The following is a 19,149-nucleotide window of genomic DNA, read 5'->3' on the forward strand; positions in this document are numbered from 1 at the left end:
AGGGTCACACAGCTGGGAAGTGGCTGAGGCTGGGTTTGAACCTAGGACCTCCTGTCTCTAGGCCTGACTCTAAATCCACTGAGCTACCCAGCTGTCCCAAAATCATTTAGTTTTAAGAGTGTAGAAAGTTTTTAAGAGTATATGAAGTATTTTTAGGAGATTGGGAAAGGTTAATAAGAGTGTGGAAAAGGTTTATAGGAGAGTGGCAAGGTTTTAAAAAGCCTTAAAATATATATAAATAATAAAATAAATATAACCTCACTACTTCGTGGATTTTTACCTATTGGTGGGGTCTCTGGAACATAACTCCTGTGATAGGTGAGAGATCAGTGTATAAAGAAATGCTGATAATTTATATGAGTTTATTTTATAGCCTGCGACTTTAAATTGTTTCAGTAAGTTTTTTGGTTGATTCTCTAGGCCTCTCATAAGTATATTATCATACCATCTGCAAAGAGTGATAGTTTTATTTCCTCATTGCCTATTTTAATTCTTTAAATTTCTTTTTATTGCTTTCTTTCCTCTGACACTTCCACCACCCTCATCACCTAAGTCCTTGACTATTACAATAGTTTTCTGGTTGATCTGCCTTCCTCATGTCTAGTCCATCCTCTTAATCTAATCTATCTGGTATTCCACTGCCAAAGTAATTTTCCTAAAGCATAAATTAGGCTATGCCACTCCATTTAGACAACTCTAGCAATTCTTTTACCTCCAAGATCAAAACTATGGCGGTAGCAGAAATGATACAACCACCATCTTATATTTTATTTTTGATTAGTATATCATGATTTTCAATAGATTCACCTTCATTATCTTATTTTGTCTTCCATCTACTCTGAGTTGTAGTCAGCAGATTTAGCAACACCCACATTTTACTAATAAAGAAACTGAATCTCAGAGGGTTCAGTGATTTGTCTAAAGCCATGCTTATAAGTAAGTAGATTCAGAAACTGAACTCAGGCTTTTTACCTCCAAGACCAGAGCTCTTGTATATACTGTTATTGAGCAGGAACTATGTTTCTGGTTTTAAGTAGCTCAGAATATTAAAATAGCTTACAAAATTTGACTACTTTTGCACAAATGGTTATAAATTCTATAAAATAAAACTAAATAAACATTGTGAAGCAGCTTTTAATTGTTCAAGACTTTCCCTCTGCTTTTTAGGCATTTATAATTGTTCTCTTGATTTCTGTTCAGATGATAATATTAGCTATTCAATAGATCTGTGAGATTGCAACCTAAAAATACCTTTTCATTTGTGAGAAGTGTCTTGGAGGCATTCCTTTTTTTTCTTCATAATTTTGACAGCATCATAATTTTGTAGAGAAGTAGAGTTTCTCCTCCATTTTCCCTGTCTAGATATGTTGTTGCAACTAAAGAGGTTTCATTGAAGGATAATAATCAGTAAATGCTGAAAATAATAGTCCCTCTCATTTGTCACATTTAAGGGAAGACCTTGTGGCACAACTGGAGACATCCAGGATAGCAATGAGGGGGGAAGGGCAATGGGGTAACAATAGAAGAGTATTAGGGATGTATCTGCCTCCAAAACTGTGGTAGCTGTTAGGCCCAGCAAAAATAAGTTAGCTTGTTGACTCCCTCTGACCTGGGTATGGGACTGATGCTTCTAAAGCTTGAAGGAATTTCTACCAAACTTTCCTATACCTCTCTCACTTTGAGATCAGACTGATCATTTCACCTAAAGACGGCAGGGAAAGAATTCAAATAAGAATATTTCTAAGAAACTTCAGGTAATGGCAAGAGGACAGCATTTAATGATCTCTATAGAAGTTGCTCCCAGAATTTGACATGTTTTATACCAAGTTCTCAGGAGTATTCCTGGATCCATTTTTGCTTAGTGTTTAAAAGTGACTCATTTTGTTTGTTTTAATTGTAAGGGATCTCACTAGTGCCCCTAATTCTGGGATATACAGTTGTGTAATTAATATTATAACTTTTAATTTACAAATTAAACATGTACTTTTAATGGAATGCAAATATTTTGTTTCTAATCTCAACATTTATTTGTAATATTTTAGATTAAAAAGAAAGCAAAGAAAGCCTTGGTTGAATCAGATACTGAGGAAGAAAACTACAAAGTGCCAGAGTACAAAACAGCAATTAGTTTCTATTCAAAAGACCAGTTGAATATTACATTATCAAAATGTGGCCTTGTAATGCTGAATAATTTAGGAAAGGTAAGAAATTATTTTGAGTTTCAATAATATTGTCTTCCTTTAAATTTGACCTAGTGCTAATTTTGATGAATGTGATTCAACAAGTTATCTATTATTTTATGTTTCCCTATCAAAGCAGCTAAGGTGGTGCAGCGGTTAGGGTGCCAGGCCTGAAGTTAGGAAGATTCATTTTCCTGAATTCATATCCAGCTTCAGACACTTATTAGCTGAGTGATCCTGGACGAGTCACTTAACCTTGTTTACCTCAGTTTTCTCATCTGTTAAGTGAATTGGAGAAGGAAATGGCAAAACATTCGATTATCTTTGTCAAGAATATCCTAAATAGAGTTATGAAGAGTCACATTCAACTGAAATGACTAACAAATTTTCTTTATCATTTGTAGTACTTCTTTGTTCTGTGTTTAATGTTTGGTTTTAAATGTTTTCACTATTAGGCATTTACAGAAGCTGCTACTCAGACTTCAGATATCTTCACAAAGGATCAAGCACCATTTCTTATTTTCAATTCTCTTGGAATTACCATCACTGTTTCAATGAGCGATTCCTTTCGTGCTCTTAATCTTCCTGAGTCAAAAATGTTTGCATTAAAAAATGAAGAGAGCTTAAGTATGGATTATATCAGAAGTAATGATGGTGATCAGTTTAGTGCAATGACCAGCCTAAGTAGCAAACTTTTTTACATTATGCTCAGTAAGTTTCATATTTTTAAAAGTTTTTTTTCTTTAAATAGATTTAGTGTAATGCTATTTAGCATACATGTTTTAACCTTTACACAGGTATAATCTGCTTAGTGTCAGTTTTTTCTAGGAATACATCTTGTTGGGGAATTAGTTTCATAAGTAAAATCTGATAAATGTTATCTTACTAACATTACAAAAGGGTTTTATGACTATACAGTGGAGTTTGCTATCATGTATTAATTCTATGATTTTAAAATGCTATTCAAAGATTTCAGAGTTGAAAAGAACAGAGTCCATTTAATCCAAATATCACCTTAAGAGAAATCCCATCTAAAATACTCACAGAATTTGGTCATCTAATTTTTCCTTCAAGATTGCTAGAAAAGGTAGACTCATTATATATTGAGGAGACCCTGTTGATTTTTCAATTGCTTCAATTTTTAGGAAGTTTTTCCTCATACATTCATCCACCTCTTCAACTTCTACCCATTGTTTCTTAGCCTTTTGAATTCAAGCATAACGTTCCTCTTCCAAATAGTAACCCTTAATATACCTAAACACAAGTATAATAAGCTCCTAAGACTTCTCCAAGCTAAACTTTCCTGGTTTCATATGGCATCTTTCTTGGATCTGGGGTTACCCTAAATATTCTTATAATGTGGTGGCCATGAGCTACCACTGTTCTCAAGACATGGTCTTATCAGGACAAGGTTACATCAGTGAAACATTTCCTACTCTTAATATATCACATAATAACAAATTAGCTTTTTATTCGCTACAGTATCTCATATTTGACCTAAATTGATATTTCAGTTCACTAAAATGCTTAAGGGGCAGCTGGCTGGCTCAGTGGATTGAGAGCCAGGCCTAGAGACTGGAGGTCCTAGGTTCAAGTCCGGCCTCGGACACTTCCAGCTGCGTGACCTTGAGCAAGTCACTTGACCCCTATCGCCCACCCTTACCACTCCTGGGCTAAGGACGTTCCCTAGCCCGGATGAAAAAGGAGGAGGGTTGGGCGTGGGGCTAGCAACCCCACCCTGTAAAAACTACATCTGCTAAAGAAACTGCAACCTAAAGTAGGGGCAGCTGGGCTAGCTCAGTGGATTAAGAGCCAGGCCTAGAGAGGAAAGTTCCTAGGTTCAAATCCGGGCTCAGACACTTCCCAGCTGGGTGACCCTGAGCGACCCATTGCCTACTGGTTGTGGCCCTATGCTCCTAGAATGGAATCCCAGGATAAAAAAAAATGCTTAAACTGTTTTCATATGTCTTTTACTTTCTAGTCATACCTTCACAACATTGACTTGTAAAGTTTATTTTATTTTATTTTTTTTTGTTTTTGTTTTTTTTGTTTTTTGTTTTAAACCCTTAACTTCTGCGTATTGACTTATAGGTGGAAGATTGGTAAGGGTAGGCAATGGGGGTCAAGTGACTTGCCCAGGGTCACACAGCTGGGAAGTGTCTGAGGCCGGATTTGAACCTAGGACCTCCTGTCTCTAGGCCTGGCTCTCAATCCACTGAGCTACCCAGCTGCCCCCAGTAAAGTTTATTTTTAATGAAAGTGTCTTTGTATTGTATTAGATTGACCACTGATTTCATCATTCACTGATAGCTATTCGGTTTTTTTAAGTTAAATTTAAAAACAATGAAAAGCTGCCTTCATTATCTTTCGCTCCTCAGTCCTTTTTAAGAAAACCCCTGTTAACAAACCTATATTGTCAAGCAAAATAAATTTTTAAAGTGATAGGATTTTAAACTTCATATTGTATCTGACCCAGTATTCTCTTGTGTTGAGTTTTTCATTTTGTTTTGTTTTGTTTTGTTTTTTTGGATTCTCATTGTCTTAAAATATGTTAGCTCTCCCAGTTTTCTGTTGTGTGAAAACTTAATAAGTTTGCAAAATAGAGCTTCATCATTTTATTGGTAGGGCTTCGGAGGTCCTGAATGAGGAAACTCCTTTTACCAGTTCAGATTGGCCCTTTCTCTGCAACTTATAGTCATGAGAATTTCCTAGAATACTGAGAATTTAAGTGATTTAGTCAGGATCACATAGTCAGTATATTCCAAAGGTAGAATTTGAACTCATATTTTATTGATTCTGAGGAGATTGTATACATAATGTAATTTTGCCTCTCAGTTCAGTATTTCAGAAATATAAATAACAAATTAAATATTCCATTCCCATAGGGGATTCCATTTCAGTAAAGGAGACAACAAGGACATATACAGAATAAAAAATAAAGAGAATTAAGGCAAATACTAATTAATGAAATACGAGATATTTTAGGAAGAGAGGTTAGCAGGGAGGGAGTCAGAAAAAAGCTTCATGTAGAAGATGATACTTAACAAGAATCTTGAAGAAAGAAATTCTGTGAGGCAGAGTGAGAATGGAGTACATTCTAGATATGAAGAACAGCCAATACAAAGCCACCAGTATTTGAGATGGATTATTGTATGTGAGAAACAGAAGGCCAGTTTAGTTGGATCACTGAGTGCAAGAAGAGGAGGAGTAAAAGGGCTTACTGTTTGTTAAGTTCTTCTCATTGATGATTTGGTCAGTATGATGTCAGGGAGAATAATTCTCTCTCCTCGGTCATTCCTTCACCTGGTCTTACTGACCTCTGTTATAGTCACAAGGGCCTTTCCTACTCAAGGTGCTTCCAAAGCTTCACTGCCTTATATTCAAATCCCTTTTCTGATATACATAGACCAAGAGTTGTAATTGGTTATATTTGTTGCGTAAATCTGATTTATTCAGTGGCTTGACATACTCCATTCCTTCCAAATTAAGACATTGTTCACACCTAGTTTATTCTTTTGTTTGGTTCTGTAGTTCAGTAAAAGAGATATATAAAAAAGATATATAAAGAGATATATAAAAAGAGATATATAAAAGAGCTGATGAAGGTATCCAGGAATGGAACATCTTGTTATGTTAATTATATTATTTGGGATTTGAATGCTGTGAGATACTCCTTACAATGCTAAATTGTTGAAATATCTCAAGTAAAATAGTGTGCCATTTTATTTGCATATTTTATTGGTAATATGTAATTTTAAATGGCAAATATACTTGTTTCTTAATTATTAACATAATAAAATGGAAGTAAATAATTTACTGAAATTTTTTAGCCATTCTTTGGGTCTCTTATTCATGAAATATGTATATTTTTTATTTAGCACCTGCTAACCATTCAACTACTGATAAGATTCCTTTAACAAAAGGAGGTCGACGTCTGTATACTGTTAGACACAGAGAATCTGGTGTTGAAAGATCTATTGTTTGCCAAATTGATACGGTTGAAGGCAGTAAGAAGGTTACAGTTCGATCCCCAGTGCAGGTATTATGTGAATTGACTTTTTAAAAATTTACATTTATACCTATATACACATTTCATGTAAAATATTTTTCAGCACTATATGTATATAATGTATTATATCCTGGTAATCACCTTTAGAACAACTTTTTTAAAGGTTGCGTTATTGTTTTGAGGAGTTTTCATTCTATTTTATGGAAAAGCTTTTTTCAAAAGTTTCTAGGTAATAACATAATATTTATTATTTATATGCATATGTAAATAGGCATATATTTATATGCATATAGAGTAATTTAATGCTATGTATCTCAGTTGCTTTAAATTTTTTAAAATTAGAATACTTGAATTTGAGTCACTGGTAAAGTCTATTCCCAGTTATTCACATATCTATTAGCTGTTTTTTGGACTATTGACAGTAGCTTTTTATTCCCAAATTAACTTTTTTCACTAAACATATTTTAGGTTGTCAATGATGTACTTAGAGAATAAAATTCAGTTTAGACTGTTTGGTGTGTGATTAACAAAGTAGTTTACTGATTAAATCATTTAATACTCAAAGGAAAAAAAAGTTCAAAATCTCAATTTGAATTATATATACCTTGTATTTATTAGCATTTATATAATTGAGTTTACACAGCAGCTATAGTTAGTCTCCATTACACACTTTTTAAACTAATGTACACCCTGAAGGAGTTGTTTAGTGTTTTGTCCCTTTTCTGCCTGTTCTTCCTCTCTTGTATTTGCTCCTTGTATATACTTATTGATTTCTGTCCTAAGCAGCCAACTAAGTTAGAGTTTGGCTGTTTTCTTTCTTTGTACCTCAGCTTCTTTGTAGGGACAGTATCTTTATTCTTGACAACAGAGCAGAATTAGGAGGTCAAGGTTAGTTATGTAATATCTTATTATAATAAAATGGAATAATTTATGAGGTAGAAAAGTGGCATCAAACACAAATAGAAACAAATCCTTGTTGGCTACATATTGACTTAAAATCACAAATTAACATTCTACTCTCTTGTAATTTTCTTTATTTTGTTAAACATTTCCCAATTACTTTTTAATTAGTTAATCTGCACTGAGTTTTGTAGACTGCCAGGTGCTGGAGTTTGGCAAATATGAGATAATGATGAAAAATATTTTATGAAGATTTTACTTGTTTTAAGAACTTTTGAGGTTATTAAGATTAAGTTACTAATTTGAAATCAGGCAGTAATTTTGCATATTCATTTTATATCTAAATATGGAAGTATTTCCCCAAAGGCTTTTAAGCATGAATAGCAAAGATACAACATCTGCCAGTAGGTTGGAGTATAAGTTTGGAGAAATTAGCTTACTCTTGTTGTTTCTGTTCTTTCATGTAACAATAATAAAAAATGTTTTTGTAACTATCATCCTTACAGTGACTTAACAGTATTTGTTTTTAATTATTTTGATTTTGTAGATGCGAAATCATTTCTCAATTCCAATGAATATTTACGAAGGTGACATATTGTTGGGAACTGCTTTACCAGAAAATGAGTTCAACATACAATTGACATCTTATCGGTGAATAAAAAAAAATTGCAACTTGTTTCACTTTTTAAATTTCTAGTGTTAACTTGTGTATCACCGTGAAGAAATTACTGAACTAAAGAACAGGCTTAATTATATTAATATTGATTTCAAATTAGGTGTTTAAAACCTGTATTAGATAATTATAGGTTATGGAAAAGCTGATTATTACTACTTTGATCCTAGATCCCAAAGATATCCCTGAGTTCTAAATAGAACCCATTATGGATTTATACTGTGGAATGAAGCAAAGGTGCCATGCTATTAACTGCTATGAAAGACTTTCAATTTTTAATAGTTTTGCCAATTAGACTAGTACAGTGATGGGTAAACTGCAGCCAGCGGGCCAGATGCGGTCCCCTGAAATGTTCCATCTGGCTGCCTTACATTATTTCTAATCTGACAAATACAATGAGTAGGATACAATACAATGAAAATTTGAAAGAGTTGCCTTAGAAACAGACTGGCAGATGAGCATTTCCTTTCCTTTGGCCCCCTCTTTAAAAAGTTTGCCCATCACTGGACTAGTAGAAGTACTAGAACTGTTTTGTTGTTGTTTGTGCCTCAGACTCTTATTAGTATATTATACTCCTCATAGCATGGCAAATGTTTTACATAAAAACAGAAATTGAATGATATTCTGGTCTAGGCCTAAGTTTTTAAATTATTCATATTTATATAAATATTGGGGGCAACTAAGTAGCACAGTGTATAGAACACTGGATCTGGGTCAGGAACATATATCTTTTTGAGTTCAATCTGGCTTCAGACATTTACTAGCTACGTGACCCTGGGCTAATCACTTAACCCTATTTACCTCAGTTTTCCTCATCTGTCAGATGAGCTGGAGAAAGAAATGGCAAATCAACTCCAGTATTCTTTGCCAAGAAAACCCCAAATGGCATCACAAAGAATTGGAGACAGCTGAAGAACAATTGAACATAATATAAATATCTAATAAATTATGCTTATCAGATAACATTCATAAAAGCACTATAAGGTTTACAAAGCTTTTTACTGATTTCCCATTTGGTCTACCCTAACAACCGTATGAGGTACATGCAATTATTATCTTTATTTTTTAAATGAGGAAACTGAGATGGAGAGATGTTATGTATCTTGTCCAGCGTAACACAGCTAGTAAGCAATCAAGGAATGATTTGAAATACTATAGATGTGTGAACCATAGCAAATTATTATATCTACGAGATAACTATACTTGTGTGATATTATTTAAGATGCGTAAATCATAGTTTAGTTTTCATAAATCATCTTTATCAAAAATAATTCTTGGAGTGTATATATGTATGTACTTATACACACATATCCGAAGTGTTAAAACCCCAAACTCAAATATCTAAATTTTTATGTACAGTGATGCAGTATTTCCACTCCTGAAAAGATTTACAGAATTTTTTTTAATTCCCCCAGTCTGTCACATATATTTTTGGCATCTGGAAATTTAAATTGTAAGCAATATTTTGGAAACATATCCCTTATGTAAAGAAAAATATACTTCTAATTCTCTTTAATTCTTAAAATTTAAATTGCTAAGAGTTGAATTGCAGAATATATTAGATTTTATGGTATAGTTATATTTTAATATTTAGCATTATATTTTATGGTATAGTTATATTTAATATTTAGCATTTATTAGTAGTAGTAATAGACAAGTGTATTCAACATATACATTTTAACTTTATATCGAATAGAGATTAATCTCTAAGTAAGGATGGAAGTGTGCCATAACAATGAATAATTATTTTCAGTTTTGCATTTTTGAGCTTCTTTTCTTATAGGAAAGACTTACTCACTGCATACAATTTGTGAGCCTTTATACCTGGGAAGATGGTGATACACTTAACAGTATTAAGGGAAGCCTTATTATAAATAAATACCACATTCATAAAATAAATAGAAATCATTATTATTCTAAAATATACACATTATACATAAATATAATTATCAAATGCTAAAGAATTTAAGAATGACTGCTAATTTCTGAGTATAAAAACTGAATTCAATAACTCAGTGTTTGCTTACTGAAATTATATAAATGATGAATACTGCTGGAAATTTTTGGTAGAAATCAGATTTAGGCCAACATGACATATCTTATACAATGAAAGTTCAAAATAGATATTTAGCACGTTATTATAAGAAGTAAATACACAGAAATATACATAGTATGTATATGTTATCCACATTCATGCAATAAAGATATATTTAAGTATTTATATATGTATTTATATGTGCATGTTTATATATTACATATTAAGGAGAGTTAACAAAAAAGAAGCAATTAAAAATAAAATAGATAATTACAATTATATAAATTTGAATAGTTTATATATGAATAAAATGAACATGATTATGGTAAGAAGGATAGGGGAGACTAGTGATGTGAAATGTTATGTGTAGTACTTATACTTGGTTGATATGTTGATTAAATTTACTCTACTGATAGCCCCCTCAAATCCTCCACCCCTTTTTAACCTTTAGTTCAAAGAAGATCTCTTTGGATAGGTGGGGAGAGTAGAATATGTTTAGAAATATTGTAAATATGAAAAATATCCCCAAAATACACATACACATATATGTATAATAAGCTAATATATATAATATAATAATATACAATATAGAATGAAAAATTCACAAGGAATTTTTTCTATAGGGAGATCCAAGTTAATTTTAATTATTAAATGGAATTATTATACAATCTTCATTCACATAATACTTTATAGAAATGTCAGGATTTCATGTTCTGACCAGATTAAAACTGTTTATAATTAGCAAATACATATTTTGTTTTTTCCATCAGGAAGTTACATTTCCTTAACACTTTTACGGACTCAAATTTTAAAGAAAGACATTGTTTTACTTAAGTATGATTGTCCCTTACTCCAGAAGTTAAACCTTCTTAATTTATAAATTTGACAATTTTTTTTCCTGGTGATATATTTTTATGCATAACATCCAGTGATTAAGTTTTATAAGTAGGCCTAGATAGCTTCCTCACTTATTCTTTGCTTTCAGTAAGTTTGTGAGCTAAATGTGTTGTGTCTGTAAACTTCAAGTTAATTATAAATTTCTTCAACAAAAACTTTTTTATGATCAAGATTTGCATTACAGCATGAACTTTGCATGGAAACCACATAGAGAGGAGAACCACCATTTAAAAAATTAAAGTATACCTATCCACAAAAGAGCTGTTTTACTCATCCAAACCATATCAAATAATTGTAATCTCTCTATTGCATTTAATTACTGTCTAAGGATATAAATTTTGAGTAATCTTCCTGATTGTTATATCTAAATACATTAAATATGATTAATTATAACTCCTAATAAATAGAATAAATCCATAAGAAGTTTTTTTTAAAAGCATAGTAAAATAAAGTAATTGTTATTCTAAAGCTACATATATTAACTTGCTTTTAAAGAGCCATTTCAAAGTCATTACAAGTTACATTTTTTCCTATAGATCAGTCCTTTTTTTGAGACCAGAAGGGGAAGAATGTGGGCTATGTGATGCAATCAACTTTGAAGAAATTATAAAATATGAAGGACTCCTCCTAGAAAAACATTGTCAACCTTCACACTCTTCTAAGAAACCATTTATCATTAATATTGTACCTGAAAAAGATCAATTGACATCACTGTCGGTGTATTCAGAGGATGGATGGGATTTACCATACATAATTCATCTGTGGCCTCCTGTTCTTCTCCGCAATTTTCTTCCTTATAAAATTGCTTATTATTTAGAGGTATTTTAAAAAAAATGTACTTTGTATCTTTAATTTGGTCATTGACAATTGATAAAAGTAGGAAAGAAAAAATTAAGAGTAATACCATTCTGATTTAAATTGTAGCACTAGAAAGGACAAAGGAATATGTAAAGTAAGAAAAACAATGCAAAAAGGTTTAAAATGAAGAAATACTGATGTGCCAGTCCCAATCAAATAGAAATGTTTTCAAAATGTCATCTATAAAGCATATTACTGTTCTAATATATTAATGTCTAGGATGGTGGCTAGAGATATCTTCTTAAAGTCAAGAAGCCCTGAGTTAAGCCTCACATATTAGACACATATTGGTTATGGCGTCCTGGGTAAGTCACTCACCTTCTAAGGGATTTCAGACAGGCAACTCTCTGAGACTATAAATTGCAGAGAAGATGCTGCTATTTTGCACTGGTAAAGACAATTCTTCTCAGGACCTTCCTATACTAATGAAATTATTAGTCAAAAAATTAAAAATAACAAAATTAGGTTTCAGTACCTGCCACAAAAATTTGGTGTAGTTCTAAAAAGAAAAACAAGCAAAAAGCTAAGGGAAATCTTTCAAATACTTATTTTCAAAAGAAAGGAAAATTTCTTAAAACATTAATTTTTATATTTTAAACAATGAGTTTTTTTTCTAAAATATCTTTTAAAAGCTAGCAGAAACTGCATTCCTTTTGACCTAGAGCACCATGAGGATGATAGATCCTTATGACATTACTTAATGAAATTGATATTTTGAGGAAAATTTTACTCCCTTCTTGTTTAAGATAACTTCTCCCAAGTAAAAAATGACTTGTATATCGTATTATTAGTTATTTTACTGAAAGCTTTAAAATATTTTTTCTCTTTGTTTATTGTTTTGGTTTTTTAATTTTTTTTTTAGAAAAATTTTCTATGGTTACATGATTCATGTTCTTTCTCTCCTCTCCACCCTTCCCCCCATAGCCGACACACATTTCTACTGGGTTTTACATGTGTCATTGATCAAGACCTATTTCCATATTATTGATAGTTGCACTGGGGGGTGGTCTTTTAGAACCTACATCCCAAATCATATCCATCAACCTATGTGTTCAAGCAGTTGTTTTTCTTCTGTGTTTCTACTCCCATGGTTCTTCCTCTGAATGTGAATAGCATTCTTTCTCATAAGTCCCTCAGAATTGTCCTGGATCATTGCATTGCTGCTAGTAGAGAAGTCCATTACATTAGATTTTTACCACAGTGTATCTCTCTCTTTGTGTATAATGTTCTCTTGGTTCTGCTCACTCTGCATCAATCCCTGGAGGTCATTCCAGTTCACATGGAATTCCTCGGGTTCATTATTCATTTTAGCACAATAGTATTCCATCACCAACAGATACCACAATTTGTTCAGCCATTTCCCAATTGAAGGGCGTATCCTCATTTTCCAGTTTTTTGCCACTACAAAGAGTGTGGTTATAAATATTTTTGTAAGTGTATTTTTCCTTATGATCTTTTTGGGGTATAAACCCAGCAGTGGTATGACTGGATCAAAGGGCAGACAGTTATTGTTTTGAACCTATAACTATAAGTACATCCCAGGTCTCTTTTTCCTATTCCCAATTTACCCTATTCCCTTTCACCACCTTTCTTATTTCCTTTTTATATCTCTTTAATATTTTTCTATCTTCCAATTTTCCCCATTTTCAACTTTTATTTACATGGTAGTCAGGAGCATTGGTGGTAGAAGACAACTACCTGATTCAGTTGACATTAACTTTATTCACTCCATCCTGACTCCCACACCTAACTATAGCCATGTTTTTCTCTACCATTCTAGGAATAATTTTTCTTCCTATGTCTCTGAATCTAAACATTCATTCTGTAATAATAAGATGTTCTATAGACACTTATAGAAACAGGCTTACCTTATTCATAAATTTTCTGATCAAGATAGATGTACCAATATTAATTTTCTAATATTGTTCTTCATCATTTATGTGCATCATAATTTTACCTGTTTATCATGAACATGGGGACTGTCTTAAATATAAGTAGACTGTTTCATGTTATTCAGAAGTAACACCTTTTTCTTTTTTCTATTACAGGGAAATGAACTTAGAGTTTTCACCCTAGAGGAGGGTTCTTCAGCCCAGATCTGTACTGCAGAATTGGATAAAACTAGACTACATTTAAAGTTAATTAATTATCTTGACCAGGATTGGAAAAGTGAATATCAAATAAGGTCTAATCAACACGACATCAGTTTTATTAGTTTTAGATGTGTCACTGAGATAGAGAAGACAGAATTAGTTATTGCCATTCACTTGACTTATAATACTGGCCAGGCAATTGTAGCATTTCACAGCCCTTATTGGATGGTGAATAAAACTGGTCGGATGCTACAATACAAAGCGGATGGGATTCATCGTAAGCATCCTCCAGATTACAAAAAGCCAGTACTCTTTTCTTTCCAGCCTAAACACTTTTTTAATAATAACAAGGTATTTAATTTTAGACTTACTATCTCTCCTTTGCTGTCCTTCAGAATTCTGAATTAATTCCTTGCCTGTAAAATAATAATAATAGCACCTACCTCATTAATCTTTTTATGAGTATCAAATGAATTTATAATAACCTTTACACACTTGTATGTGTATACTCACACATACAAGTGAATTGTTGCAGCAATTTTTGATATCCAGGAAGATTTTGATCCTGTTAAACTTCCATTTAAAAAAACTAGTAATATTTATTAATGATTTCAGACTTTAAAAATTATTGAAGTTTATATTCATTTGAAAACAGAGAAGTTAATGACATAATTTTTGATATTTTTCACAAGTTCTACTAATGAAAAAATTATAAAAATATTTTAGTCCCCTGAATTTAGCAATATATTTGTATTTTTTCATTCTTCCTTAGGTGCAGCTTATGGTGACTGATAGTGAATTATCAGACCAGTTTTCAATTGATACTGTAGGCAGTCATGGAGCGATTAAATGTAAAGGTTCAACAATGGACTATCAAGTGAGTTAATGTGATAATGCAATTATTTTATTAATGCTTAAGAATACCATATGAGCTTATAAAAATAATGAAATGCATTTCATTTTCTTTTTTTTTTTAAGGTTGGTGTAACCATAGACCTGAGTAGTTTTAATCTTACCAGAATTGTAACATTCACTCCTTTTTATATAATAAAAAACAAAAGTAAATACCATGTAAGAGTATCAGAAGAGGGAAATGAAAAATGGATCTCTCTTGATTTGGAGGAGGTAGGTAGATGAACTTGAAATTTACCTCTTTTCTTCTGTGTTAAATGGGTACCAGTAACAACCAACTGAGAATTTTTTCTTTCTATAAAGTAGTTCTTTTCTCAGAATATTCTGGGTAGGTATAAAGTGAGAGAAAAATATTCTTTGTTAAAACTTTGCTAAGTTTGAAACATTGAAATAAAGTATAGATTATGACATAAGAGGACTAATGATACAGTAAAGAATCATTATACCTATATATGCTGATCTGAACCATGAATAATTAAATAACCTAAGACTAGATAATATCAAGTGTCAAAGTAAATTGAAAAATAATTTTAGCTCATTTTTATAGTCCTTTAAGATGTACAAAGTGGTTTCTTCATAGCAAAAGTTGTTGCAAAGATCATTAATCTTATTTTACAGATGAGGAAAATTTGCCTCTTAAGAGGTTACATAACTAACCCATGCTCACACAACTATTAGTTGGTATCTGAACTTAGTTTTAAACCTGGGTCTTTTTACTATCCGCTACAAAACAGTCTGTCCCTCATATGAAACATTATAGCAACTCTATCCAAGCTTGTTTCACTAAATCACTGACTTTAAAAAAAGGGAAACTGGATTAAAATAAAGACTTTTAACCATTTTACTTTATGTCGCTATAATAAAATATGAGGACAGCAAAAGTGTCTAAACCATATAAATTGGCCACCATTTAACCTCCTTGCTAATTAATTATTTAAAAATCATTGTTAAGCTCTTACTCTGAGCCAGCTCTGGTATAAAAAGAGAAAGAATGGGACAAATCCTGCTCTCCAAACATACCATGCAGGGAAGTGGCATATGAACTGAATTTTGAAGAAAGGTAGAAATTATATGAAATAGAAGTGAGGAAGGAAGTACTTTTTAAAGCAATTTAGATAGCCTATGGAAAGGTAGCACAGAGACAGGAGATAGAAAGTCCTGCATGAATAAAGGCAAAAAAAGCTTATTTTGGCTGGACTGAAATGTTTAAAGGGGAGTAAAATATAATAAGACAAAGAGTGGGATTGTTAAGAGTTGTAAATGAGACTTCCGGTTAAGATGGCGACAGAGTAAGGAGCAGCTGCTCGATCTCTCCTGACCGAAGCATACAGAACTCCTCAAGGGGAAAATAAAAACGAGTCCAGAAGAACGAAAGAACCCCACAACAGGGCGCAGCATTGAAGGTACGCAGAATCGGGGCATTTCCACGCTATAAAGGGGTGAAACAGCTCTCACTAAAACGGGAGAGGAAGAAGCCCCTGCCCCACCCCCCACACCACACACCTCACACAACGCCAACGCACAAGTGTGAAAACAGGACTGGGGCAACCAGATAATCACTGGCAGCCCCGGGGCTTGTACCTGTGTGCTGCAAGACTAGGGACCCCAAGTGCTGGGGGTGCTCATGGACTTTCCCGAGTGTCCACGTGGGTGAAGGCACCGCCTCCGGCCGGGACAAAGGCCCCTAAAACACGGCCTTTCCCAAGCACTGAAGGCATCACCTTAGGTGCGAATAAAGATCTCCAGCCCACAGACTTTCACTACCTTCTGCGGGGGTGGGGGGGGTGAAGGCAGTACCCTAAGAGCATATGCGCAGGCAAAGGCAGTGCCCTAGGCTTGAATAACTATCTCCAGCCCAGGATTGGACCTCCAGTGAGGACCCGGTGGGGACCGTAGCTTGGCAGTGGAAGCAGCCCCAAAGACTACTGAAGGAACCTCGGGCAGAGGGGCAGACCGGGAACTACTAGGAGGCCTGACCCTGAGGACAAGGAGACCCCGGAGCCCCCCGGAGCTTGCAAGGCCCAGGCAGACCCTGAGTGCAAAGACAAAGCTGAAAAGGGGCGGGGCTAACAATGGCCAGCAATAAGGAAGCCCAGAAGAAAAAGACTATCAAGAGAAACTCTGGAACACTGGACAACTTCTACACAGAGAAAATCCAGACAACAGAGGAGGGAAAACAAAAATCTAAACCTCCCCCAAAAAATGAAAGCTGGTCACAAGCTATGGAAGAGTTTAAAAATGAAATGCTGAGGAAGATGGAAGAAATCTGGCAAGAAAATAACAGTTTAAAAGGCAGAATTTCACAATTGGAAAGTGAGACAAGTCAACTGAAGACCAAAAATGACCAGATTGAAAAGGAAAAACAAAAAATTATAGCCGAAAACCAAAACATTAAAGCCGAAAACCAGTCCTTAAAGGCTAGAATCAAACATTTAGAAACCAATGATCTCTCAAGACAATAAGAATAAATAAAACAAAGTCAAAAGACTGATAAAATAGAAAGAAACATGAAATATCTCAATGAGAGAGTGACAGACCAAGAAAACCGGTCTAGAAGAGACAACTTGAGAATCATTGGTCTTCCAGAAAAGGCAGAAATTAATAGAAACTTGGACTCCATACTTAAAGAAATTATTCAGCAAAATTGCCATGAAGTCCTACAACAAGAGGGCAATACAGACATTGAAAGGATCCATAGAACACCCTCACACTGGACCCAGAAAAGTCAACACCCAGATATATAATAGCAAAAATTGAAGAGCTTTCAAGTTAAAGAAACAATCTTACAAGAAGCCAGAAAGAGACAATTCAAATATCAAGGAGCACCAATAAGGATCACACAGGATCTGGCAGCCTCAATGCTAAAAGGCCGCAAGGCTTGGAATACAATATTCAGAAAGGCAAGAGAGCTGGGCCTGCAACCACGAATCAACTACCCAGCGAAACTAACCATATACTTTCAGGGGAAAGTATGGGCATTCAACAAAATTGAAGAATTCCAAGTTTTTGCACAAAAGAGACCGGGACTAAATGGAAAGTTTGACACTCAACCACAAATATGAAGAGAAAGATGAAAAGTTAAATAAGAAACAGAGGGAAAAGAAAGAAAACTCATAGTCTTTTAAGCTTGACTCTTTAAGGGCATAAATAAGATCTAAATATCTGTATTACTATGTGGAGAAATGCTATGTATAATTCTCTGTAGTGAACTCTATACACTATTATAATATTCACTATTATAGCAACCAGAAGAATAATTCATAGGGAGAGGACAGGATACTAAATGGTCTAAGAAGAAATGGGGGGTGGGAAAGAGCGGGGGGATAGTAGGGGACACCAAGAAAAATCCGAGTAAATAAGAAAAATAAGATATTCTATTACACACAAAGAGGGCATGGGGAGGGGAGGGTATAAATAATACCATAAGAAAGAGAGGAAGAGAGCATAATCAAACCTTACTCTCAGTGTAATCAACCCGGAGAAGGAAGAGTAGCTTTATTATCCATCTGGATAAAAAACTCTATCTAACCCTACTGAGAAAGTCAGAAGGGATAAACCAAAGGGAGCAGGGGAGTGGGGAGGCCAAAAAAGGGAGGGGAGAAGAAGGGGGAGGGAATTCATTTGGTCTTTAAAAAACAAAAAGAGGAAGCAACAAGGGAGGGGGCAGAAAGGGAAGTCAATCAAGGGGGGGATAAGGGATACTGGCTCAAAGCAAACCACTGGTGTAAAAGAAAATAGTGTAATAAGAAGGAATGGGTATAGGGGAGGATTCAAAAATGTCAGTGAATACACAACTAACAATTGTGAATGGGATGAACTCGCTCATAAAATGGAAGCAAATAGCAGAGTGGATCAGAAACCAAAATCCTACCATAGGTTATCTACAAGAAACACATATGAGGCAGGTAGATACACACAAGTTCAAGGTTAAGGGTATGAGCAAAATCTTTTGGGCATCAAATGAGAAAAAGAAGGCTATCATGATCTCTGACAAAGCCAAAGTAAAAATAGATATGATTAAAAAAGACAGGGAAGGTCATTACATCCTGAGTAAAGGCAGTATAAACAATGAGGAAATAACACTGCTCAATATATATGCACCAAGTGGTATAGCATCCAAATTCATAAAGGAGAAACTGGCAGAGCTCAATAAGGAAATAGATAGTAAAACCATAATAGTGGGAGTTCTAAATATTCCTTTTTCAGATCTAGATAAATAAAACCAAAAAATAAATAAGAGGTAAGAGAGATGAATGAAGTCCTAGAAAAATTAGATTTAATTGATATGTGGAGAAAAATAAATAGGGACAAAAAGGAATATACCTTCTTTTCAGCTGCACATGGTACATTTACAAAGATTGACCATGTAATAGGGCATAGAATCATGGCAAACAAATGCAAAAGAGCAGATATAATAAATGTAACCTTCTCAGATCATAATGCGATAAAAATAATAATCAGTAAGGGCACCTGGACAGGCAAATCAAAAACCACTTGGAAATTAAACAATATGATTCTCCAAAACCAAATTGTCAAAGAAGAAATCATAGAAACAATCAACAATTTCATTGAAGAGAATGACAATGATGAGA

The 19,149-nt window shown here is 33.7% G+C and overlaps 1 protein-coding gene across 1 annotated transcript in view; it reads left to right on the plus strand.

Annotated features, from left to right (window-relative positions):
* Positions 1-19,149, plus strand: part of VPS13A (vacuolar protein sorting 13 homolog A) — a 337,780-nt gene that overhangs the window by 183,756 nt on the left and 134,875 nt on the right. The window contains exons 43-50 of the mRNA XM_044678014.1: positions 2,043-2,201; positions 2,636-2,891; positions 6,059-6,219; positions 7,637-7,740; positions 11,231-11,513; positions 13,601-13,996; positions 14,418-14,522; positions 14,624-14,770. Coding sequence (XP_044533949.1) covers positions 2,043-2,201; positions 2,636-2,891; positions 6,059-6,219; positions 7,637-7,740; positions 11,231-11,513; positions 13,601-13,996; positions 14,418-14,522; positions 14,624-14,770 — 1,611 coding nt within the window. The remainder of the gene's footprint in view (positions 1-2,042; positions 2,202-2,635; positions 2,892-6,058; positions 6,220-7,636; positions 7,741-11,230; positions 11,514-13,600; positions 13,997-14,417; positions 14,523-14,623; positions 14,771-19,149) is intronic.

The sequence above is a fragment of the Gracilinanus agilis genome, chromosome 1 (genome assembly GCF_016433145.1).
Source record: "Gracilinanus agilis isolate LMUSP501 chromosome 1, AgileGrace, whole genome shotgun sequence".
Classification (NCBI taxonomy): Eukaryota; Metazoa; Chordata; class Mammalia; order Didelphimorphia; family Didelphidae; genus Gracilinanus; species Gracilinanus agilis.